General features: G+C 58.3%; 1 protein-coding gene across 1 annotated transcript in view; it reads left to right on the plus strand.

The window, feature by feature from the left end:
• LOC147086545 (uncharacterized) overlaps positions 1–24033 on the plus strand; it is a 57557-nt gene that overhangs the window by 22880 nt on the left and 10644 nt on the right. Inside the window, exons 3-4 of the mRNA XM_085978662.1 lie at positions 6693–6794; positions 8274–8532. Coding sequence (XP_085834788.1) covers positions 6693–6794; positions 8274–8532 — 361 coding nt within the window. The remainder of the gene's footprint in view (positions 1–6692; positions 6795–8273; positions 8533–24033) is intronic.

The following is a 24033-nucleotide window of genomic DNA, read 5'->3' on the forward strand; positions in this document are numbered from 1 at the left end:
GGGGTGTAGGGCTCGAGGAGGTTACAGAGATGGGGAGGGCTGTAGGGGCTGGAGGAGGTTACAGAGATTGGGAGGGGTGTCGGGACTGGAGGAGGTTATAGAGGTAGGGATGGGTGTAGGGGCTGCAGGGGGTTACAGAGATAGGGAGGGGTGTCGGGGCTGGAGGAGGTTACAGAGATAGGGAGGGGTGTAGGGCTGGAGGAGGTTACAGAGATAGGGAGGGGTGTAGGGGCTGGAGGATGTTACAGAGATAGGGAGGGGTGTAGGGCTGGAGGAGGTTACAGAGATAGGGAGGGGTGTGGGGCTGGAGGAGGTTACAGAGATAGGGAGGGTTGTAGGGGCTGGAGGGGGTTACAGAGATAGGGAGGGGTGTAGGGCTGGAGGAGGTTACAGAGATGGGGAGGGGTGTAGGGGCTGGAGGAGGTTACAGAGATTGGGAGGGGTGTCGGGACTGGAGGAGGTTATAGAGATAGGGATGGGTGTAGGGGCTGGAGGGGTTTACGGAGATAGGGAGGGGTGTCGGGGCTGGAGGGGGTTACAGAGATAGGGAGGGGTGTAGGGGCTGGAGGAGGTTACAGAGATAGGGAGGGGTGTAGAGCTGGAGGGGGTTACAGAGATAGGGAGGGGTGTAGGGGCTGGAGGAGGTTACAGAGATAGGGAGGGGTGTAGGGCTGGAGGGTGTTACAGAGATAGGGAGGGTTGTCGGGGCTGGAGGGGGTTACAGAGATAGGGAGGGTTGTAGGGGGCTGGACGGGGTTACAGAGATAGGGTGGATTGTAGGGCTGGAGGAGATTACAGAGATGGGGAGGGGTGTAGGGGCTGGAGTGGGTTACAGTGATAGGGAGGATTGTAGGGGCTGGGGGAGATTACAGAGATAGGAAGGGTTGTAGGGGCTGGAGGAGGTTACAGAGATGGGGAGGGGTGCCGGGCTGGAGGGGGTTACAGCGATAGGGAGGGGTGTAGGGCTGGAGGGGTTACAGAGATAGGTAGGGGTGTAGGGGCTGGAGGAGGTTACAGAGATAGGGAGGGTTGTCGGGGGCTGGAGGAGGTTACAGAGATAGGGAGCGGTGTAGGGCTGGAGGAGGTTCCAGAGATAGGGAGTGGTGTAGGGCTGGAGGGGGTTACAGAGATAGGGAGGGGTATAGGGCTGGAGGAGGTTACAGAGATAGGGAGGGGTGTAGGGGCTGGAGGAGTTTACAGGAATAGGGAGGGGTGTAGTGGCTGGAGGGGGTTACAGAGATAGGGAGGGGTGTAGGGGCTGGAGGGGGTTACAGAGATAGGGAGGGGTGTAGGGGCTGGAGGAGGTTACAGGGATAGGGAGGGGTTTAGGGGCTCGCGGAGGTTTCAGAGATAGGGAGGGGTGTAGGGGCTGGAGGAGGTTACAGAGATAGGGAGGGGTGTAGGGGCTGGAGTGGGTTACAGAGATGGGGAGGGGTGTAGGGCTGGAGGGGTTTACAGAGATAGGGAGGGGTGTTGGGGCTGGAGGGGGTTACAGAGATAGGGAGGGGTGTAGGGCTGGAGGGGGTTACAGAGATAGGGAGGGGTGTAGGGCTGGAGGAGGTTACAGAGATGGGGAGGGGTGTAGGGCTGGAGGGTTTTACAGAGATAGGGAGGGGTGTAGGGGCTGGAGGATGTTACAGAGATAGGGAGGGGTGTAGGGCTGGAGGGGGGTTACAGAGATAGGGAGGGGTGTAGGGGCTGGAGGAGGTTACAGAGATAGGGAGGGGTGTAGGGGCTGGAGGGGGTTACAGAGATAGGGAGGGCTGTAGGGGCTGGAGGAGGTTACAGAGATAGGGAGGGGTGTAGGGCTGGAGGAGGTTACAGAGATAGGGAAGGGTGTAGGGGCTGGAGGAGGTTACAGAGATAGGGAGGGCTGTACGGGGCTGGAGGATGTTACAGAGATAGGGAGGGGTGTAGGGCTGGAGGGGGTTACAGAGATAGGGAGGGGTGTAGGGGCTGGAGGAGGTTACAGAGATAGGGAGGGGTGTAGGGGCTGGAGGGGGTTACAGAGATAGGGAGGGCTGTAGGGGCTGGAGGGGGTTTCAGAGATAGGGAGGGGTGTAGGGGCTGGAGGAGGTTACAGAGATAGGGAGGGGTGTAGGGGCTGGAGGAGGTTACAGAGATAGCGAGGGGTGTAGGGGCTGGAGGGGGTTACAGAGATAGGGAGGGGTGTAGGGGCTGGAGGGGGTTACAGAGATAGGGAGGGGTGTTGGGGCTGGAGAGGGTTACAGAGATGGGGAGGGGTGTAGGGCTGGAGGGGGTTACAGAGATAGGGAGGGCTGTAGGGGGCTGGAGGGGGTTACAGAGATAGGGAGGGGTGTCGGGGCTGGAGGGGGTTACAGGGATAGGGAGAGTTGTAGGGGGCTGGAGCGGGTTACAGAGATAGGGAGGGGTGTAGGGCTGGAGGAGGTTACAGAGATAGGGACGGGTGTAGGGGGCTGGAGGAGGTTACAGAGATAGGGAGGGGTGTAGGGGCTGGCGGAGGTTACAGAGATAGGGAGGGGTGTAGGGCTGGAGCAGGTTACAGAGATAGGGAGGGGTGTAGGGCTGGAGGAGGTTACAGGGATAGGGAGGGTTGTTGGGGGCTGGAGGAGGTTACAGAGATAGGGAGGGGTGTAGGGCTGGAGGAGGTTACAGAGATAGGGAGGGGTGTAGGGCTGGAGGGGGTTACAGAGATAGGGAGGGGTGTAGGGCTGGAGGGGGTTACAGAGATATGGAGGGGTGTAGGGGCTGGAGGTGGTTAGAGAGATAGGGAGGGGTGTAGGGGCTGGAGGGGGTTACAGAGATAGGGAGGGGTGTAGGGCTGGAGGGGGTTACAGAGATAGGGAGGGGTGTAGGGGCTGGAGGAGGTTACAGAGATAGGGAGGGGTGTAGGGCTGGAGGTGGTTACAGAGATAGGGAGGGGTGTAGGGGCTGGAGGAGGTTACAGAGATAGGGAGGGGTGTAGGGGCTGGAGGAGGTTACAGAGATAGGGAGGGGTGTAGGGGCTGGCGGAGGTTACGGAGATAGGGAGGGGTGTTGGGGCTGGCGGAGGTTACAGAGATAGGGAGGGGTGTAGGGCTGGAGGAGGTTACAGAGATAGGGAGGGGTTTAGGGGCTGGAGGGTGTTACAGAGATAGGGAGGGGTGTTGGGGCTGGAGGGGGTTACAGAGATAGGGAGGGCTGTAGGGGGCTGGAGGGGGTTACAGAGATAGGGAGGGGTGTTGGGGCTGGAGGGGGTTACAGAGATAGGGAAGGGTGTAGGGGCTGGAGGGGGTTACAGAGATAGGGAGGGGTGTAGGGGCTGGAGGGGGTTACAGAGATAGGGAGGGCTGTAGGGGGCTGGAGGGGGTTACAGAGATAGGGAGGGGTGTAGGGGCTGGAGGGGGTTACAGGGATAGGGAGAGTTGTAGGGGGCTGGAGCGGGTTACAGAGATAGGGAGGGGTGTAGGGCTGGAGGAGGTTACAGAGATAGGGAGGGGTGTAGGGGGCTGGAGGAGGTTACAGAGATAGGGAGGGGTGTAGGGGCTGGCGGAGGTTACAGAGATAGGGAGGGGTGTAGGGCTGGAGCAGGTTACAGAGATAGGGAGGGGTGTAGGGCTGGAGGAGGTTACCGGGATAGGGAGGGTTGTTGGGGGCTGGAGGAGGTTACAGAGATAGGGAGGGGTGTAGGGCTGGAGGAGGTTACAGAGATAGGGAGGGGTGTAGGGCTGGAGGGGGTTACAGAGATAGGGAGGGGTGTAGGGCTGGAGGGGGTTACAGAGATAGGGAGGGGTGTAGGGGCTGGAGGTGGTTACAGAGATAGGGAGGGGTGTAGGGGCTGGAGGGGGTTACAGAGATAGGGAGGGGTGTAGGGCTGGAGGGGGTTACAGAGATAGGGAGGGGTGTAGGGGCTGGAGGAGGTTACAGAGATAGGGAGGGGTGTAGGGCTGGAGGGGGTTACAGAGATAGGGAGGGGTGTAGGGGCTGGAGGAGGTTACAGAGATAGGGAGGGGTGTAGGGGCTGGAGGAGGTTACAGAGATAGGGAGGGGTGTAGGGGCTGGCGGAGGTTACGGAGATAGGGAGGGGTGTAGGGGCTGGCGGAGGTTACAGAGATAGGGAGGGGTGTAGGGCTGGAGGAGGTTACAGAGATAGGGAGGGGTTTAGGGGCTGGAGGGGGTTACAGAGATAGGGAGGGGTGTAGGGGCTGGAGGAGGTTACAGAGATAGGGAGGGGTGTAGGGGCTGGAGGGGGTTACAGAGATAGGGAGGGCTGTAGGGGGCGGGAGGGGGTTACAGAGATAGGGAGGGGTGTTGGGGCTGGAGGGGGTTACAGAGATAGGGAGGGGTGTAGGGGCTGGAGGGGGTTACAGAGATAGGGAGGGCTGTAGGGGGCTGGAGGGGGTTACAGAGATAGGGAGGGGTGTAGGGGCTGGAGGGGGTTACAGAGATAGGGAGGGCTGTAGGGGGCTGGAGGGGGTTACAGAGATAGGGAGGGGTGTAGGGGCTGGAGGGGGTTACAGGGATAGGGAGAGTTGTAGGGGGCTGGAGCGGGTTACAGAGATAGGGAGGGGTGTAGGGCTGGAGGAGGTTACAGAGATAGGGAGGGGTGTAGGGGGCTGGAGGAGGTTACAGAGATAGGGAGGGGTGTAGGGGCTGGCGGAGGTTACAGAGATAGGGAGGGGTGTAGGGCTGGAGGAGGTTACAGAGATAGGGAGGGGTATAGGGCTGGAGGAGGTTACAGGGATAGGGAGGGTTGTTGGGGGCTGGAGGAGGTTACAGAGATAGGGAGGGGTGTAGGGCTGGAGGAGGTTACAGAGATAGGGAGGGGTGTAGGGCTGGAGGGGGTTACAGAGATAGGGAGGGGTGTAGGGCTGGAGGGGGTTACAGAGATAGGGAGGGGTGTAGGGGCTGGAGGTGGTTACAGAGATAGGGAGGTGTGTAGGGGCTGGAGGGGTTTACAGAGATAGGGAGGAGTGTAGGGCTGGAGGGGGTTACAGAGATAGGGAGGGTTGTAGGGGCTGTAGGAGGTTACAGAGATGGGGAGGGATGTAGGGGCTGGAGGAGGTTACAGAGATAGGGAGGGGTGTAGGGCTGGAGGGGGTTACAGAGATAGGGAGGGGTGTAGGGGCTGGAGCAGGTTACAGACATAGGGAGGGGTGTAGGTGCTGGAGGAGGTTACAGAGATAGGGAGGGGTGTAGGGGCTGGCGGAGGATACGGAGATAGGGAGGGGTGTAGGGGCTGGCGGAGGTTACAGAGATAGGGAGGGGTGTAGGGCTGGAGGAGGTTACAGAAATAGGGAGGGGTTTAGGGGCTGGAGGGGGTTACAGAGATAGGGAGGGGTGTAGGGGCTGGAGGAGGTTACAGAGATAGGGAGGGGTGTAGGGGCTGGAGGAGGTTACAGAGATAGGGAGGGGTGTAGGGGCTGGAGGGGGTTACAGAGATAGGGAGGGCTGTAGGGGGCTGGAGGGGGTTACAGAGATAGGGAGGGGTGTTGGGGCTGGAGGGGGTTACAGAGATAGGGAGGGGTGTAGGGGCTGGAGGGGGTTACAGAGATAGGGAGGGCTGTAGGGGGCTGGAGGGGGTTACAGAGATAGGGAGGGGTGTAGGGGCTGGAGGGGGTTACAGAGATAGGGAGGGTTGTGGGGCTGGAGGGGGTTACAGAGATAGGGAGGGCTGTAGGGGGCTGGAGCGGGTTACAGAGATAGGGAGGGGTGTGGGGCTGGAGGAGGTTACAGAGATAGGGAGGGGTGTAGTGGCTGGAGGGGGTTACAGAGATAGGGAGGGGTGTAGGGGCTGGAGGAGGTTACAGAGATAGGGAGTGGTGTAGGGGGTTGGAGGGGGTTACAGAGATAGGGAGGGGTGTATGGGCTGGAGGAGGTTACAGAGATAGGGAGGGCTGTAGGGGCTGGAGGAGGTTACAGAGATAGCAGGGGTGTAGGTGCTGGAGCGGCTTACAGAGATAGGGAGGGGTGTAGGGCTGGAGGAGGTTACAGAGATAGGGAGGGGTGTAGGGGCTGGACGGGGTTACAGAGATAGGGAGGGGTGTGGGGCTGGAGGGGGTTACAGAGATAGGGAGGGGTGTAGGGGCTGGAGGGGGTTACAGAGATAGGGAGGGGTGTAGGGGCTGGAGGAGGTTACAGAGATAGGGAGGGGTGTAGGGGCTGGAGGGGGTTACAGGGATTGGGAGGGGTGTAGGGGGCTGGAGCGTGTTACAGAGATAGGGAGGTGTGTAGGGGCTGGAGGAGGTTACAGAGATAGGGAGGGGTGTAGGGGCTGGAGGAGGTTACAGAGATAGGGAGGGGTGTAGGGGCTGGAGGGGGTTACAGAGATAGGGAGGGGTGTAGGGGGCTGGAGGGGGTTACAGAGATAGGGAGGGGTGTAGGGGCTGGAGGAGGTTACAGAGATATGGAGGAGTGTCGGGGCTGGAGGGGGTTACAGAGATAGGGAGGGGTGTAGGGCTGGAGGAGGTTACAGAGATAGGGAGGCGAGGAGGCCATGGAGGGGTTTGAACACAAGGATGAGAATTTTAAAATCGAGTCGTTGCTGGACCGGGAGCCAATGTGAGCACAGGGGGCGATGGGCGAACGGAACTTTGGATACGGGTCACCGGAGTTCTGGATGACCTCGCGTTTACGGTTCGGCCTTCTCTTCATTGGCAAAAATGAGCCGAGCTGCCCTGAAATCGGGAAACTCCCGTCTCCTGTCTCAACAACGTCTCTGTTTGGTTCAGTGTGCGGAAGATGTCCAGGTCGTGGTGCTACACAAGGAGGAGGGAGCAGGACTTGGCTTCAGCATCGCAGGGGGAGTGGACCATGAGAACAAGATGGTTACTGTAAGTGAACGAAAGACAGACTCGCATTTCTCCAGCGCCTTTCACCACCTCAGGACGTCACAAAGCGCTTTACAGCCAATTAAGTACTTTTTTTGAAGTGTGGTCACTGTTGTAATGTGGGAAACTCGGCAGCCAATTTGCGCACAGCAAGATCCCACAAACAGCAATGTGATAATGACTCAGTGCTGCCCCTCTGACATTGCGGTGCTCCCTCAGTAATGCCCCTCCCACAGTGCGGCACTCCCTCAGTACCGCCCCTCCGACAGTGCGGCGCTCCCTCAGTACTGCCCCTCCGACAGTGCGGTGCTCCCTCAGTACCGCCCCTCCGACAGTGCGGCGCTCCCTCAGTACCGCCCCTCCGACAGTGCGGTGCTCCCTCAGTACTGCCCCTCCGACAGTGCGGCGCTCCCTCAGTACCGCCCCTCCGACAGTGCGGCGCTCCCTCAGTACTGCCCCTCCCACAGTGCGGCACTCCCTCAGTACCGCCCCTCCGACAGTGCGGCGCTCCCTCAGTACTGCCCCTCCCACAGTGCGGCGCTCCCTCAGTACTGCCCCTCCGACAGTGCGGCGCTCCCTCAGTACCGCCCCTCCGACAGTGCAGCGCTTCCTCGGTACTGCCCCTCCGACAGTGCGGCGCTCCCTCAGTACCGCCCCTCCGACAGTGCGGCGCTCCCTCAGTAACGCCCCTCCGACAGTGCGGCGCTCCTTCAGTACCGCCCCTCCGACAGTGCGGCGCTCCCTCAGTACCGCCCCTCCGACAGTGCGGCGCTCCCTCAGTACTGCCCCTCCGACAGTGCGGCGCTCCCTCAGTACCGCCCCTCCGACAGTGCGGCGCTCCCTCAGTACCGCCCCTCCGACAGTGCGGCGCTCCCTCAGTAACGCCCCTCCGACAGTGCGGCGCTCCTTCAGTACCGCCCCTCCGACAGTGCGGCACTCCCTCAGTAACGCCCCTCCGACAGTGCGACGCTCCCTCAGTACTGACCCTCCGACAGTGCGGCGCTCCCTCAGTACCGCCCCTCCGACAGTGCGGCGCTCCCTCAGTACCGCCCCTCCGACAGTGCGGCGCTCCTTCAGTACCGCCCCTCCGACAGTGCGGCACTCCCTCAGTACCGCCCCTCCGACAGTGCGGCGCCCCCTCAGTACTGCACTGAGAGTTTCAGCCTGGAATTTGTGCTCAAGTCTCTGGAGTGGGGACTCGAACCCACGACCTTCTAACTCCGAGCCGAGGGTGCTGCCCACTGAGCCACGGCCTGACACTGACTGCACATGACTTAACTGAAGAAGTAGTCTGTGTTAAGTGGTGTTGGGTAGGACACCGTGAACCTCCTTGCTCCTCTGAGCCATGCGATCCTTAGCGTGCAACTGTTGGGTCAGATAGGGCCTCGGTTTGATGTATCTTCTGAAAAGCAGCACCTCGGACATCGCTGCACTCCCGCAGCACTGCGCCTCTCTAAAAGACCTCTCTGCTTCACTCTGCAGGCTCATAAGGTTTTCTACAACGGCCTCGCTGCCCAGGAGGGGACCATCGAGCAGGGAGACGAGATTTTATCCATCAACGGGAATTCCCTCAAGGGGGTCACCCACAGCGAGGCCCTGACCTTCCTGCACAAGGCCCGGCCTCCGAAGCAGGCCATCGTGGTGGCCCGGAAGGCGAGCGAGGCCGAGAGGTCCGCCGCGCGGAAGGGCAGTGTCTCCGCTGAGGGGGCGCACGGCAGCCGAGCCCTCGGTGCGGTGCCAGGTATGTAAGCTTGTCTTCTATCAAGGGGCCGAGAGAATGCGTTGGGATGGTAGTTGGGCTGTCGGTTCCCCAGGAACATAGGCAGATAGGAGCAGGAGTCAGCCATTCGGCCCTTCAAGCCTGCTCCGCCATTCAATATGACCATGGCTGATCCTCGATGTCTTGCTGCAGTTGTACAGGGCCTTGGTGAGACCACACCTTGAGTATTGTGTGCAGTTTTGGTCGCCTTATCTGAGGAAGGATGTTCTTGCCATGGAGGGAGTGCAGCGAAGATTCACCAGGCTGATACCTGGGATGGCAGGAATGACGTATGAGGAGAGATTGGGTCGATTGGGCTTGTACTCGCTGGAGTTTAGAAGAATGAGAGGGGATCTCATTGAAAGTTATAAAATTCTAACAGGACTGGACAGACTAGATGCAGGAAGGATGTTCCCGATGGCGGGGGGAGTCCAGAACCAGGGGTCACAGTCTAAGGATAAGGGGTCGGCCATTTAGGACAGAGATGAGGAGGAATTTCTTCACCCAGAGAGTGGTGAACCTGTGGAATTCTCTACCACAGAAGGCAGTTGAGGCCAATTCATTAAAAATATTCAAGAAGGAGTTAGATATATTTCTTAAGGCTAAAGGGATCAAGGGATATGGGGAGAAGGCAGGGACAGGGTACTGAATTTGGATGATCAGCCATGATCTCATTGAATGGCGGAGCAGGCTCGAGGGGCCGAATGGCCGACTCCTGCTCCTATCTTCTATGTTTTTATGTTTCTATCTCAATACCATATTCCTGCTCTCTCCCCATACCCCTTGATGCCTTTGGTGTCCAGAAATCTATCGATCTCCTTCTTAAATAGATTCAGTGACTTGGCCTCCACAGCCTTCTGTGGTAGAGAATTCCACAGGTTCACCACCCTCTGAGTGAAGAAATTTCTCCTCATCTCAGTCCTAAATGTCCTACCCCGTATCCTGAGACTGTGACCCCCTCGTTCTGGACCCCCCCAGCCAGGGGAAACATCCTCCCTGCATCCAGTCTGTCGAGCCCTGTCAGAATTTTATACGTTTCAATGAGATCCCCCCTCATTCTTCGAAACTCCAGTGAATACAGGCCTAGTCGACCCAATCTCTCCTCATACGACAGTCCTGCCGTCCCAGGAATCAGTCTGGTGAACCTTCGCTGCACTCCCTCTATGGCGAGTATATCCTTTCTTAGGTAAGGAGACCAAAACTGCACACAGTACTCCAGGTGTGGCCTCACCAAGGCCCTGTATAACTGTAGTAAGACATCCTTGCTCCTGTACTCAAATCCTCTTGCAATGAAGGCCAACATACCATTTGCCTTCCTAACTGCTTGCTGCACCTGCATGTTTGCTTTCAGTGACTGGTGTACAAGGACACCCAGGTCCCTCTGTACGGGGGGGGGGGGCAGTGTTTGGCCTGTCAGTTCCCCAGGAGTCTTACTGTGTACTGAGGGCAGTGTTTGGCCTGTCAGTTCCCCAGGAGTCTTACTGTGTACTGGGGGCAGTGTTTGGCCTGTCGGTTCCCCAGGAGTCTTACTGTGTACTGGGGGCAGTGTTTGGGCTGTCGGTTCCCCAGGAGTCTTACTGTGTACTGAGGGCAGTGTTTGGCCTGTCAGTTCCCCAGGAGTCTTACTGTGTACTGGGGGCAGTGTTTGGCCTGTCGGTTCCCCAGGAGTCTTACTGTGTACTGGGGGCAGTGTTTGGGCTGTCGGTTCCCCAGGAGTCTTACTGTGTACTGAGGGCAGTGTTTGGGCTGTCGGTTCCCCTGGAGTCTTACTGTGTACTGGGGGCAGTGTTTGGGCTGTCAGTTCCCCAGGAGTCTTACTGTGTACGGGGGACAGTGTTTGGCCTGTCGGTTCCCCAGGAGTCTTACTGTGTACGGGGTCAGTGTTTGGCCTGTCGGTTCCCCAGGAGTCTTACTGTGTACGGGGTCAGTGTTTGGGCTGTCGGTTCCCCAGGAGTCTTACTGTGTACTGAGGGCAGTGTTTGGGCTGTCGGTTCCCCAGGAGTCTTACTGTGTACTGGGGGCAGTGTTTGGGCTGTCGGTTCCCCAGGAGTCTTACTGTGTACTGGGGGCAGTGTTTGGGCTGTCGGTTCCCCAGGAGTCTTACTGTGTACTGAGGGCAGTGTTTGGGCTGTCGGTTCCCCAGGAGTCTTACTGTGTACTGGGGGCAGTGTTTGGGCTGTCGGTTCCCCAGGAGTCTTACTGTGTACGGGGTCAGTGTTTGGCCTGTCGGTTCCCCAGGAGTCTTACTGTGTACTGAGGGCAGTGTTTGGGCTGTCGGTTCCCCAGGAGTCTTACTGTGTACTGGGGGCAGTGTTTGGGCTGTCAGTTCCCCAGGAGTCTTACTGTGTACGGGGTCAGTGTTTGGCCTGTCGGTTCCCCAGGAGTCTTACTGTGTACGGGGGCAGTGTTTGGCCTGTCGGTTCCCCAGGAGTCTTACTGTGTACGGGGGGCAGTGTTTGGCCTGTCGGTTCCCCAGGAGTCTTGCTGTGTACTGGGGGCAGTGTTTGGGCTGTCGGTTCCCCAGGAGTCTTACTGTGTACTGGGGGCAGTGTTTGGGCTGTCGGTTCCCCAGGAGTCTTACTGTGTACTGGGGGCAGTGTTTGGGCTGTCGGTTCCCCAGGAGTCTTACTGTGTACGGGGGGCAGTGTTTGGGCTGTCGGTTCCCCTGGAGTCTTACTGTGTACGGGGGGCAGTGTTTGGCCTGTCAGTTCCCCAGGAGTCTTACTGTGTACTGGGGGCAGTGTTTGGGCTGTCGGTTCCCCAGGAGTCTTACTGTGTACTGGGGGCAATGTTTGGGCTGTCGGTTCCCCTGGAGTCTTACTGTGTACTGGGGGCAGTGTTTGGGCTGTCAGTTCCCCAGGAGTCTTACTGTGTACGGGGGGCAGTGTTTGGGCTGTCGGTTCCCCTGGAGTCTTACTGTGTACTGAGGGCAGTGTTTGGGCTGTCGGTTCCCCAGGAGTCTTACTGTGTACTGGGGGTAGTGTTTGGGCTGTCGGTTCCCCAGGAGTCTTACTGTGTACTGAGGGCAGTGTTTGGCCTGTCGGTTCCCCTGGAGTCTTACTGTGTACTGAGGGCAGTGTTTGGGCTGTCGGTTCCCCAGGAGTCTTACTGTGTACTGGGGGCAGTGTTTGGGCTGTCGGTTCCCCAGGAGTCTTACTGTGTACTGGGGGCAGTGTTTGGGCTGTCAGTTCCCCAGGAGTCTTACTGTGTACGGGGGGCAGTGTTTGGGCTGTCGGTTCCCCTGGAGTCTTACTGTGTACTGAGGGCAGTGTTTGGGCTGTCGGTTCCCCAGGAGTCTTACTGTGTACTGGGGGTAGTGTTTGGGCTGTCGGTTCCCCAGGAGTCTTACTGTGTACTGAGGGCAGTGTTTGGCCTGTCGGTTCCCCTGGAGTCTTACTGTGTACTGAGGGCAGTGTTTGGGCTGTCGGTTCCCCAGGAGTCTTACTGTGTACTGGGGGCAGTGTTTGGGCTGTCGGTTCCCCAGGAGTCTTACTGTGTACTGGGGACAGTGTTTGGGCTGTCGGTTCCCCAGGAGTCTTACTGTGTACTGAGGGCAGTGTTTGGGCTGTCAGTTCCCCTGGAGTCTTACTGTGTACTGAGGGCAGTGTTTGGGCTGTCGGTTCCCCAGGAGTCTTACTGTGTACTGGGGGCAGTGTTTGGGCTGTCGGTTCCCCAGGAGTCTTACTGTGTACTGGGGGCAGTGTTTGGCCTGTTGGTTCCCCAGGAGTCTTACTGTGTACTGAGGGCAGTGTTTGGCCTGTCAGTTCCCCAGGAGTCTTGCTGTGTACTGGGGGGGCAGTGTTTGGGCTGTCGGTTCCCCAGGAGTCTTACTGTGTACTGGGGGCAGTGTTTGGGCTGTCGGTTCCCCAGGAGTCTTACTGTGTACTGGGGGCAGTGTTTGGGCTGTCGGTTCCCCAGGAGTCTTACTGTGTACTGGGGGCAGTGTTTGGGCTGTCGGTTCCCCAGGAGTCTTACTGTGTACTGAGGGCAGTGTTTGGGCTGTCGGTTCCCCAGGAGTCTTACTGTGTACTGGGGGCAGTGTTTGGCCTGTCGGTTCCCCAGGAGTCTTACTGTGTACTGGGGGCAGTGTTTGGGCTGTCGGTTCCCCAGGAGTCTTACTGTGTACTGAGGGCAGTGTTTGGGCTGTCGGTTCCCCAGGAGTCTTACTGTGTACTGGGGGCAGTGTTTGGCCTGTCAGTTCCCCAGGAGTCTTACTGTGTACTGGGGGCAGTGTTTGGGCTGTCGGTTCCCCAGGAGTCTTACTGTGTACTGAGGGCAGTGTTTGGGCTGTCGGTTCCCCAGGAGTCTTACTGTGTACTGAGGGCAGTGTTTGGGCTGTCGGTTCCCCAGGAGTCTTACTGTGTACTGAGGGCAGTGTTTGGCCTGTCGGTTCCCCAGGAGTCTTACTGTGTACTGGGGGGCAGTGTTTGGGCTGTCGGTTCCCCAGGAGTCTTACTGTGTACGGGGGGCAGTGTTTGGGCTGTCGGTTCCCCAGGAGTCTTACTGTGTACGGGGGGCAGTGTTTGGGCTGTCGGTTCCCCAGGAGTCTTACTGTGTACTGAGGGCAGTGTTTGGGCTGTCAGTTCCCCAGGAGTCTTACTGTGTACTGAGGGCAGTGTTTGGGCTGTCGGTTCCCCAGGAGTCTTACTGTGTACTGGGGGCAGTGTTTGGCCTGTCAGTTCCCCAGGAGTCTTACTGTGTACGGGGGGCAGTGTTTGGGCTGTCGGTTCCCCAGGAGTCTTACTGTGTACTGGGGGCAGTGTTTGGGCTGTCGGTTCCCCAGGAGTCTTACTGTGTACTGGGGGCAGTGTTTGGGCTGTCGGTTCCCCAGGAGTCTTACTGTGTACTGAGGGCAGTGTTTGGGCTGTCGGTTCCCCAGGAGTCTTACTGTGTACTGGGGGCAGTGTTTGGGCTGTCAGTTCCCCAGGAGTCTTACTGTGTACGGGGGGCAGTGTTTGGGCTCTCGGTTCCCCAGGAGTCTTACTGTGTACGGGGGGCAGTGTTTGGCCTGTCGGTTCCCCTGGAGTCTTACTGTGTACTGGGGGCAGTGTTTGGGCTGTCGGTTCCCCAGGAGTCTTACTGTGTACTGAGGGCAGTGTTTGGGCTGTCGGTTCCCCAGGAGTCTTACTGTGTACGGGGGGCAGTGTTTGGGCTGTCAGTTCCCCAGGAGTCTTACTGTGAACGGGGGGCAGTGTTTGGGCTGTCGGTTCCCCAGGAGTCTTACTGTGTACGGGGGGCAGTGTTTGGGCTCTCGGTTCCCCAGGAGTCTTACTGTGTACGGGGGGCAGTGTTTGGCCTGTCGGTTCCCCTGGAGTCTTACTGTGTACTGGGGGCAGTGTTTGGGCTGTCGGTTCCCCAGGAGTCTTACTGTGTACTGAGGGCAGTGTTTGGGCTGTCAGTTCCCCAGGAGTCTTACTGTGTACTGAGGGCAGTGTTTGGGCTGTCGGTTCCCCAGGAGTGTTACTGTGTACTGGGGGCAGTGTTTGGGCTGTCGGTTCCCCAGGAGTCTTACTGTGTACTGAGGGCAGTGTTTGGGCTGTCGGTTCCCCTGGAGTCTTACTGTGTACTGGGGGCAGTGTTTGGGCTGTCGGTTCCCCAGGAGTCTTACTGTGTACTGGGGGCAGTGTTTGGGCTGTCGGTTCCCCAGGAGTCTTACTGTGTACTGAGGGCAGTGTTTGGGCTGTCGGTTCCCCAGGAGTCTTACTGTGTACTGAGGGCAGTGTTTGGGCTGTCGGTTCCCCAGGAGTCTTACTGTGTACTGAGGGCAGTGTTTGGGCTGTCGGTTCCCCAGGAGTCTTACTGTGTACTGGGGGCAGTGTTTGGGCTGTCGGTTCCCCAGGAGTCTTACTGTGTACTGGGGGGGCAGTGTTTGGGCTGTCAGTTCCCCAGGAGTCTTACTGTGTACTGAGGGCAGTGTTTGGGCTGTCGGTTCCCCAGGAGTCTTACTGTGTACTGGGGGCAGTGTTTGGGCTGTCGGTTCCCCAGGAGTCTTACTGTGTACTGAGGGCAGTGTTTGGGCTGTCGGTTCCCCAGGAGTCTTACTGTGTACTGGGGGCAGTGTTTGGGCTGTCGGTTCCCCAGGAGTCTTACTGTGTACTGAGGGCAGTGTTTGGGCTGTCGGTTCCCCAGGAGTCTTACTGTGTACTGGGGGCAGTGTTTGGGCTCTCGGTTCCCCAGGAGTCTTACTGTGTACTGGGGGCAGTGTTTGGGCTGTCGGTTCCCCTGGAGTCTTACTGTGTACTGAGGGCAGTGTTTGGGCTGTCGGTTCCCCAGGAGTCTTACTGTGTACTGAGGGCAGTGTTTGGGCTGTCGGTTCCCCAGGAGTCTTACTGTGTACTGGGGGCAGTGTTTGGGCTGTCAGTTCCCCAGGAGTCTTACTGTGTACGGGGGACAGTGTTTGGGCTGTCGGTTCCCCAGGAGTCTTACTGTGTACTGAGGGCAGTGTTTGGGCTGTCGGTTCCCCAGGAGTCTTACTGTGTACTGAGGGCAGTGTTTGGGCTGTCGGTTCCCCAGGAGTCCTACTGTGTACTGAGGGCAGTGTTTGGGCTGTTGGTTCCCCAGGAGTCTTACTGTGTACTGAGGGCAGTGTTTGGGCTGTCGGTTCCCCAGGAGTCCTACTGTGTACTGAGGGCAGTGTTTGGGCTGTCGGTTCCCCAGGAGTCTTACTGTGTACTGAGGGCAGTGTTTGGGCTGTCAGTTCCCCAGGAGTCTTACTGTGTACTGGGGGCAGTGTTTGGGCTGTCGGTTCCCCAGGAGTCTTACTGTGTACTGGGGGCAGTGTTTGGGCTGTCAGTTCCCCAGGAGTCTTACTGTGTACTGGGGGCAGTGTTTGGGCTGTCGGTTCCCCAGGAGTCTTACTGTGTACGGGGGGCAGTGTTTGGGCTGTCGGTTCCCCAGGAGTCTTACTGTGTACTGGGGGCAGTGTTTGGGCTGTCGGTTCCCCAGGAGTCTTACTGTGTACTGGGGGCAGTGTTTGGGCTGTCGGTTCCCCAGGAGTCTTACTGTGTACTGAGGGCAGTGTTTGGGCTGTCGGTTCCCCAGGAGTCTTACTGTGTACTGAGGGCAGTGTTTGGGCTGTCGGTTCCCCAGGAGTCTTACTGTGTACTGGGGGCAGTGTTTGGCCTGTCAGTTCCCCAGGAGTCTTACTGTGTACTGGGGGCAGTGTTTGGGCTGTCGGTTCCCCAGGAGTCTTACTGTGTACTGGGGGCAGTGTTTGGCCTGTTGGTTCCCCTGGAGTCTTACTGTGTACGGGGGGCAGTGTTTGGGCTGTCGGTTCCCCAGGAGTCTTACTGTGTACTGGGGGCAGTGTTTGGGCTGTCGGTTCCCCTGGAGTCTTACTGTGTACTGGGGGCAGTGTTTGGGCTGTCGGTTCCCCAGGAGTCTTACTGTGTACTGGGGGCAGTGTTTGGGCTGTCGGTTCCCCAGGAGTCTTACTGTGTACTGAGGGCAGTGTTTGGGCTGTCAGTTCCCCAGGAGTCTTACTGTGTACTGAGGGCAGTGTTTGGGCTGTCGGTTCCCCAGGAGTCTTACTGTGTACGGGGGGCAGTGTTTGGGCTGTCGGTTCCCCAGGAGTCTTACTGTGTACTGGGGGCAGTGTTTGGGCTGTCGGTTCCCCAGGAGTCTTACTGTGTACTGAGGGCAGTGTTTGGGCTGTCGGTTCCCCAGGAGTCTTACTGTGTACTGAGGGCAGTGTTTGGGCTGTCAGTTCCCCAGGAGTCTTACTGTGTACTGGGGGCAGTGTTTGGGCTGTCGGTTCCCCAGGAGTCTTACTGTGTACTGAGGGCAGTGTTTGGCCTGTCGGTTCCCCAGGAGTCTTACTGTGTACTGAGGGCAGTGTTTGGGCTGTCGGTTCCCCAGGAGTCTTACTGTGTACTGGGGGCAGTGTTTGGGCTGTCGGTTCCCCAGGAGTCTTACTGTGTACTGGGGGCAGTGTTTGGGCTGTCGGTTCCCCAGGAGTCTTACTGTGTACTGGGGGCAGTGTTTGGGCTGTCGGTTCCCCAGGAGTCTTACTGTGTACTGGGGGCAGTGTTTGGGCTGTCGGTTCCCCAGGAGTCTTACTGTGTACTGGGGGGCAGTGTTTGGGCTGTCGGTTCCCCAGGAGTCTTACTGTGTACTGGGGGCAGTGTTTGGCCTGTTGGTTCCCCTGGAGTCTTACTGTGTACTGGGGGCAGTGTTTGGGCTGTCGGTTCCCCAGGAGTCTTACTGTGTACTGGGGGCAGTGTTTGGGCTGTCGGTTCCCCAGGAGTCTTACTGTGTACTGGGGGCAGTGTTTGGGCTGTCGGTTCCCCAGGAGTCTTACTGTGTACTGGGGGCAGTGTTTGGGCTGTCGGTTCCCCAGGAGTCTTACTGTGTACGGGGGGCAGTGTTTGGGCTGTCGGTTCCCCAGGAGTCTTACTGTGTACTGGGGGCAGTGTTTGGGCTGTTGGTTCCCCAGGAGTCTTACTGTGTACTGAGGGCAGTGTTTGGGCTGTCGGTTCCCCAGGAGTCTTACTGTGTACTGGGGGCAGTGTTTGGGCTGTTGGTTCCCCAGGAGTCTTACTGTGTACTGGGGGCAGTGTTTCGGCTGTCAGTTCCCCAGGAGTCTTACTGTGTACTGAGGGCAGTGTTTGGGCTGTCGGTTCCCCAGGAGTCCTACTGTGTACTGAGGGCAGTGTTTGGGCTGTCGGTTCCCCAGGAGTCCTACTGTGTACTGGGGGCAGTGTTTCGGCTGTCGGTTCCCCAGGAGTCTTACTGTGTACTGAGGGCAGTGTTTGGGCTGTCGGTTCCCCAGGAGTCCTACTGTGTACGGGGGGCAGTGTTTGGGCTGTCGGTTCCCCAGGAGTCTTACTGTGTACGGGGGGCAGTGTTTGGGCTGTCGGTTCCCCAGGAGTCCTACTGTGTACGGGGGGCAGTGTTTGGGCTGTCGGTTCCCCAGGAGTCTTACTGTGTACTGGGGGCAGTGTTTGGGCTGTCGGTTCCCCAGGAGTCCTACTGTGTACGGGGGGCAGTGTTTGGGCTGTCGGTTCCCCAGGAGTCTTACTGTGTACTGGGGGCAGTGTTTGGGCTGTTGGTTCCCCAGGAGTCTTACTGTGTACTGGGGGCAGTGTTTGGCCTGTCGGTTCCCCAGGAGTCTTACTGTGTACTGGGGGCAGTGTTTGGGCTGTCGGTTCCCCAGGAGTCTTACTGTGTACTGAGGGCAGTGTTTGGGCTGTCGGTTCCCCAGGAGTCTTACTGTGTACTGAGGGCAGTGTTTGGGCTGTCGGTTCCCCAGGAGTCTTACTGTGTACTGAGGGCAGTGTTTGGGCTGTCGGTTCCCCAGGAGTCTTACTGTGTACTGAGGGCAGTGTTTGGGCTGTCGGTTCCCCAGGAGTCTTACTGTGTACTGGGGGCAGTGTTTGGGCTGTCAGTTCCCCAGGAGTCTTACTGTGTACTGGGGGCAGTGTTTGGGCTGTCGGTTCCCCAGGAGTCTTACTGTGTACTGGGGGCAGTGTTTGGCCTGTTGGTTCCCCTGGAGTCTTACTGTGTACTGGGGGCAGTGTTTGGGCTGTCGGTTCCCCAGGAGTCTTGCTGTGTACTGGGGGCAGTGTTTGGCCTGTCGGTTCCCCTGGAGTCTTGCTGTGTACTGGGGGCAGTGTTTGGGCTGTCAGTTCCCCAGGAGTCTTACTGTGTACTGGGGGCAGTGTTTGGGCTGTCAGTTCCCCAGGAGTCTTACTGTGTACTGGGGGCAGTGTTTGGGCTGTCGGTTCCCCAGGAGTCTTACTGTGTACTGAGGGCAGTGTTTGCCCTGTCGGTTCCCCAGGAGTCTTACTGTGTACTGAGGGCAGTGTTTGGGCTGTCGGTTCCCCAGGAGTCTTACTGTGTACTGAGGGCAGTGTTTGGGCTGTCGGTTCCCCAGGAGTCTTACTGTGTACTGAGGGCAGTGTTTGGGCTGTCGGTTCCCCAGGAGTCTTACTGTGTACTGGGGGCAGTGTTTGGGCTGTCGGTTCCCCAGGAGTCTTACTGTGTACTGAGGGCAGTGTTTGGGCTGTCGGTTCCCCAGGTGTCTTACTGTGTACTGAGGGCAGTGTTTGGGCTGTCGGTTCCCCAGGTGTCTTACTGTGTACGGGGGGCAGTGTTTGGGCTGTCGGTTCCCCAGGAGTCTTACTGTGTACGGGGGGCAGTGTTTGGGCTGTCGGTTCCCCAGGAGTCTTACTGTGTACTGGGGGCAGTGTTTGGGCTGTCAGTTCCCCAGGAGTCTTACTGTGTACTGAGGGCAGTGTTTGGGCTGTCAGTTCCCCAGGAGTCTTACTGTGTACTGGGGGCAGTGTTTGGGCTGTCGGTTCCCCAGGAGTCTTACTGTGTACTGAGGGCAGTGTTTGGCCTGTCGGTTCCCCAGGAGTCTTACTGTGTACGGGGGGCAGTGTTTGGGCTGTCGGTTCCCCTGGAGTCTTACTGTGTACGGGGGGCAGTGTTTGGCCTGTCAGTTCCCCAGGAGTCTTACTGTGTACTGGGGGCAGTGTTTGGGCTGTCGGTTCCCCAGGAGTCTTACTGTGTACGGGGGGCAGTGTTTGGGCTGTCGGTTCCCCTGTAGTCTTACTGTGTACTGAGGGCAGTGTTTGGGCTGTCGGTTCCCCAGGAGTCTTACTGTGTACTGAGGGCAGTGTTTGGGCTGTCGGTTCCCCAGGAGTCTTACTGTGTACTGAGGGCAGTGTTTGGCCTGTCGGTTCCCCTGGAGTCTTACTGTGTACTGAGGGCAGTGTTTGGGCTGTCGGTTCCCCAGGAGTCTTACTGTGTACTGGGGGCAGTGTTTGGGCTGTCGGTTCCCCTGGAGTCTTACTGTGTACTGGGGGCAGTGTTTGGGCTGTCGGTTCCCCAGGAGTCTTACTGTGTACTGGGGGCAGTGTTTGGGCTGTCGGTTCCCCAGGAGTCTTACTGTGTACTGGGGGCAGTGTTTGGGCTGTCGGTTCCCCAGGAGTCTTACTGTGTACTGAGGGCAGTGTTTGGGCTGTCGGTTCCCCAGGAGTCTTACTGTGTACTGGGGGCAGTGTTTGGGCTGTCGGTTCCCCAGGAGTCTTACTGTGTACTGGGGGCAGTGTTTGGGCTGTCGGTTCCCCAGGAGTCTTACTGTGTACTGGGGACAGTGTTTGGGCTGTCGGTTCCCCAGGAGTCTTACTGTGTACTGAGGGCAGTGTTTGGCCTGTTGGTTCCCCAGGAGTCTTACTGTGTACTGAGGGCAGTGTTTGGGCTGTCGGTTCCCCAGGAGTCTTACTGTGTACTGGGGGCAGTGTTTGGGCTGTCAGTTCCCCAGGAGTCTTGCTGTGTACTGGGGGGGCAGTGTTTGGCCTGTCGGTTCCCCAGGAGTCTTACTGTGTACTGAGGGCAGTGTTTGGGCTGTCGGTTCCCCAGGAGTCTTACTGTGTACTGAGGGCAGTGTTTGGCCTGTCAGTTCCCCAGGAGTCTTACTGTGTACTGGGGGCAGTGTTTGGCCTGTCGGTTCCCCAGGAGTCTTACTGTGTACTGGGGGCAGTGTTTGGGCTGTCGGTTCCCCAGGAGTCTTACTGTGTACTGAGGGCAGTGTTTGGGCTGTCGGTTCCCCTGGAGTCTTACTGTGTACGGGGGACAGTGTTTGGCCTGTCGGTTCCCCAGGAGTCTTACTGTGTACGGGGTCAGTGTTTGGCCTGTCGGTTCCCCAGGAGTCTTACTGTGTACGGGGTCAGTGTTTGGGCTGTCGGTTCCCCAGGAGTCTTACTGTGTACTGAGGGCAGTGTTTGGGCTGTCGGTTCCCCAGGAGTCTTACTGTGTACTGGGGGCAGTGTTTGGGCTGTCGGTTCCCCAGGAGTCTTACTGTGTACTGGGGGCAGTGTTTGGGCTGTCGGTTCCCCAGGAGTCTTACTGTGTACTGAGGGCAGTGTTTGGGCTGTCGGTTCCCCAGGAGTCTTACTGTGTACTGGGGGCAGTGTTTGGGCTGTCGGTTCCCCAGGAGTCTTACTGTGTACGGGGTCAGTGTTTGGCCTGTCGGTTCCCCAGGAGTCTTACTGTGTACTGAGGGCAGTGTTTGGGCTGTCGGTTCCCCAGGAGTCTTACTGTGTACTGGGGGCAGTGTTTGGGCTGTCAGTTCCCCAGGAGTCTTACTGTGTACTGGGGGCAGTGTTTGGCCTGTCGGTTCCCCAGGAGTCTTACTGTGTACGGGGGCAGTGTTTGGCCTGTCGGTTCCCCAGGAGTCTTACTGTGTACTGGGGGCAGTGTTTGGCCTGTCGGTTCCCCAGGAGTCTTACTGTGTACGGGGGCAGTGTTTGGCCTGTCGGTTCCCCAGGAGTCTTACTGTGTACGGGGGGCAGTGTTTGGCCTGTCGGTTCCCCAGGAGTCTTGCTGTGTACTGGGGGCAGTGTTTGGGCTGTCGGTTCCCCAGGAGTCTTACTGTGTACTGGGGGCAGTGTTTGGGCTGTCGGTTCCCCAGGAGTCTTACTGTGTACGGGGGGCAGTGTTTGGGCTGTCGGTTCCCCTGGAGTCTTACTGTGTACGGGGGGCAGTGTTTGGCCTGTCAGTTCCCCAGGAGTCTTACTGTGTACTGGGGGCAGTGTTTGGGCTGTCGGTTCCCCAGGAGTCTTACTGTGTACTGGGGGCAATGTTTGGGCTGTCGGTTCCCCTGGAGTCTTACTGTGTACTGGGGGCAGTGTTTGGGCTGTCAGTTCCCCAGGAGTCTTACTGTGTACGGGGGGCAGTGTTTGGGCTGTCGGTTCCCCTGGAGTCTTACTGTGTACTGAGGGCAGTGTTTGGGCTGTCGGTTCCCCAGGAGTCTTACTGTGTACTGGGGGTAGTGTTTGGGCTGTCGGTTCCCCAGGAGTCTTACTGTGTACTGAGGGCAGTGTTTGGCCTGTCGGTTCCCCTGGAGTCTTACTGTGTACTGAGGGCAGTGTTTGGGCTGTCGGTTCCCCAGGAGTCTTACTGTGTACTGAGGGCAGTGTTTGGCCTGTCGGTTCCCCAGGAGTCTTACTGTGTACTGGGGGCAGTGTTTGGGCTGTCGGTTCCCCAGGAGTCTTACTGTGTACTGGGGGCAGTGTTTGGGCTGTCAGTTCCCCAGGAGTCTTACTGTGTACTGGGGGCAGTGTTTGGGCTGTCGGTTCCCCAGGAGTCTTACTGTGTACGGGGGGCAGTGTTTGGGCTGTCGGTTCCCCAGGAGTCTTACTGTGTACTGAGGGCAGTGTTTGGCCTGTCGGTTCCCCTGGAGTCTTACTGTGTACTGAGGGCAGTGTTTGGGCTGTCGGTTCCCCAGGAGTCTTACTGTGTACTGGGGGCAGTGTTTGGGCTGTCGGTTCCCCAGGAGTCTTACTGTGTACTGGGGACAGTGTTTGGGCTGTCGGTTCCCCAGGAGTCTTACTGTGTACTGAGGGCAGTGTTTGGGCTGTCGGTTCCCCAGGAGTCTTACTGTGTACGGGGGGCAGTGTTTGGGCTGTCGGTTCCCCAGGTGTCTTACTGTGTACTGAGGGCAGTGTTTGGGCTGTCAGTTCCCCTGGAGTCTTACTGTGTACTGAGGGCAGTGTTTGGGCTGTCGGTTCCCCAGGAGTCTTACTGTGTACTGGGGGCAGTGTTTGGGCTGTCGGTTCCCCAGGAGTCTTACTGTGTACTGGGGGCAGTGTTTGGGCTGTCGGTTCCCCAGGAGTCTTACTGTGTACTGGGGGCAGTGTTTGGGCTGTCGGTTCCCCAGGAGTCTTACTGTGTACTGAGGGCAGTGTTTGGGCTGTCGGTTCCCCAGGAGTCTTACTGTGTACTGGGGGCAGTGTTTGGCCTGTCGGTTCCCCAGGAGTCTTACTGTGTACTGGGGGCAGTGTTTGGGCTGTCGGTTCCCCAGGAGTCTTACTGTGTACTGAGGGCAGTGTTTGGGCTGTCGGTTCCCCAGGAGTCTTACTGTGTACTGGGGGCAGTGTTTGGGCTGTCGGTTCCGCAGGAGTCTTACTGTGTACTGAGGGCAGTGTTTGGGCTGTCGGTTCCCCAGGAGTCTTACTGTGTACTGAGGGCAGTGTTTGGGCTGTCGGTTCCCCAGGAGTCTTACTGTGTACTGAGGGCAGTGTTTGGGCTGTCGGTTCCCCAGGAGTCTTACTGTGTACGGAGGGCAGTGTTTGGGCTGTCGGTTCCCCAGGAGTCTTACTGTGTACTGAGGGCAGTGTTTGGCCTGTCGGTTCCCCAGGAGTCTTACTGTGTACTGGGGGGCAGTGTTTGGGCTGTCGGTTCCCCAGGAGTCTTACTGTGTACTGGGGGCAGTGTTTGGCCTGTCAGTTCCCCAGGAGTCTTACTGTGTACGGGGGGCAGTGTTTGGGCTGTCAGTTCCCCAGGAGTCTTACTGTGTACGGGGGGCAGTGTTTGGGCTGTCGGTTCCCCAGGAGTCTTACTGTGTACTGAGGGCAGTGTTTGGGCTGTCGGTTCCCCAGGAGTCTTACTGTGTACTGGGGGCAGTGTTTGGGCTGTCGGTTCCCCAGGAGTCTTACTGTGTACTGAGGGCAGTGTTTGGGCTGTCGGTTCCCCAGGAGTCTTACTGTGTACTGGGGGCAGTGTTTGGGCTGTCAGTTCCCCAGGAGTCTTACTGTGAACGGGGGGCAGTGTTTGGGCTGTCGGTTCCCCAGGAGTCTTACTGTGTACGGGGGGCAGTGTTTGGGCTCTCGGTTCCCCAGGAGTCTTACTGTGTACGGGGGGCAGTGTTTGGCCTGTCGGTTCCCCTGGAGTCTTACTGTGTACTGGGGGCAGTGTTTGGGCTGTCGGTTCCCCAGGAGTCTTACTGTGTACTGAGGGCAGTGTTTGGGCTGTCGGTTCCCCAGGAGTCTTACTGTGTACGGGGGGCAGTGTTTGGGCTGTCAGTTCCCCAGGAGTCTTACTGTGAACGGGGGGCAGTGTTTGGGCTGTCGGTTCCCCAGGAGTCTTACTGTGTACGGGGGGCAGTGTTTGGGCTCTCGGTTCCCCAGGAGTCTTACTGTGTACGGGGGGCAGTGTTTGGCCTGTCGGTTCCCCTGGAGTCTTACTGTGTACTGGGGGCAGTGTTTGGGCTGTCGGTTCCCCAGGAGTCTTACTGTGTACTGAGGGCAGTGTTTGGGCTGTCAGTTCCCCAGGAGTCTTACTGTGTACTGAGGGCAGTGTTTGGGCTGTCGGTTCCCCAGGAGTGTTACTGTGTACTGGGGGCAGTGTTTGGGCTGTCGGTTCCCCAGGAGTCTTACTGTGTACTGAGGGCAGTGTTTGGGCTGTCGGTTCCCCTGGAGTCTTACTGTGTACTGGGGGCAGTGTTTGGGCTGTCGGTTCCCCAGGAGTCTTACTGTGTACTGGGGGCAGTGTTTGGGCTGTCGGTTCCCCAGGAGTCTTACTGTGTACTGAGGGCAGTGTTTGGGCTGTCGGTTCCCCAGGAGTCTTACTGTGTACTGAGGGCAGTGTTTGGGCTGTCGGTTCCCCAGGAGTCTTACTGTGTACTGGGGGCAGTGTTTGGGCTGTCGGTTCCCCAGGAGTCTTACTGTGTACTGGGGGGGCAGTGTTTGGGCTGTCAGT

Source organism: Somniosus microcephalus, unplaced genomic scaffold (assembly GCF_052327205.1).
Source record: "Somniosus microcephalus isolate GS21.2 unplaced genomic scaffold, FLI_Smic_1.0 unresolved_chr7, whole genome shotgun sequence".
Classification (NCBI taxonomy): domain Eukaryota; kingdom Metazoa; phylum Chordata; class Chondrichthyes; order Squaliformes; family Somniosidae; genus Somniosus; species Somniosus microcephalus.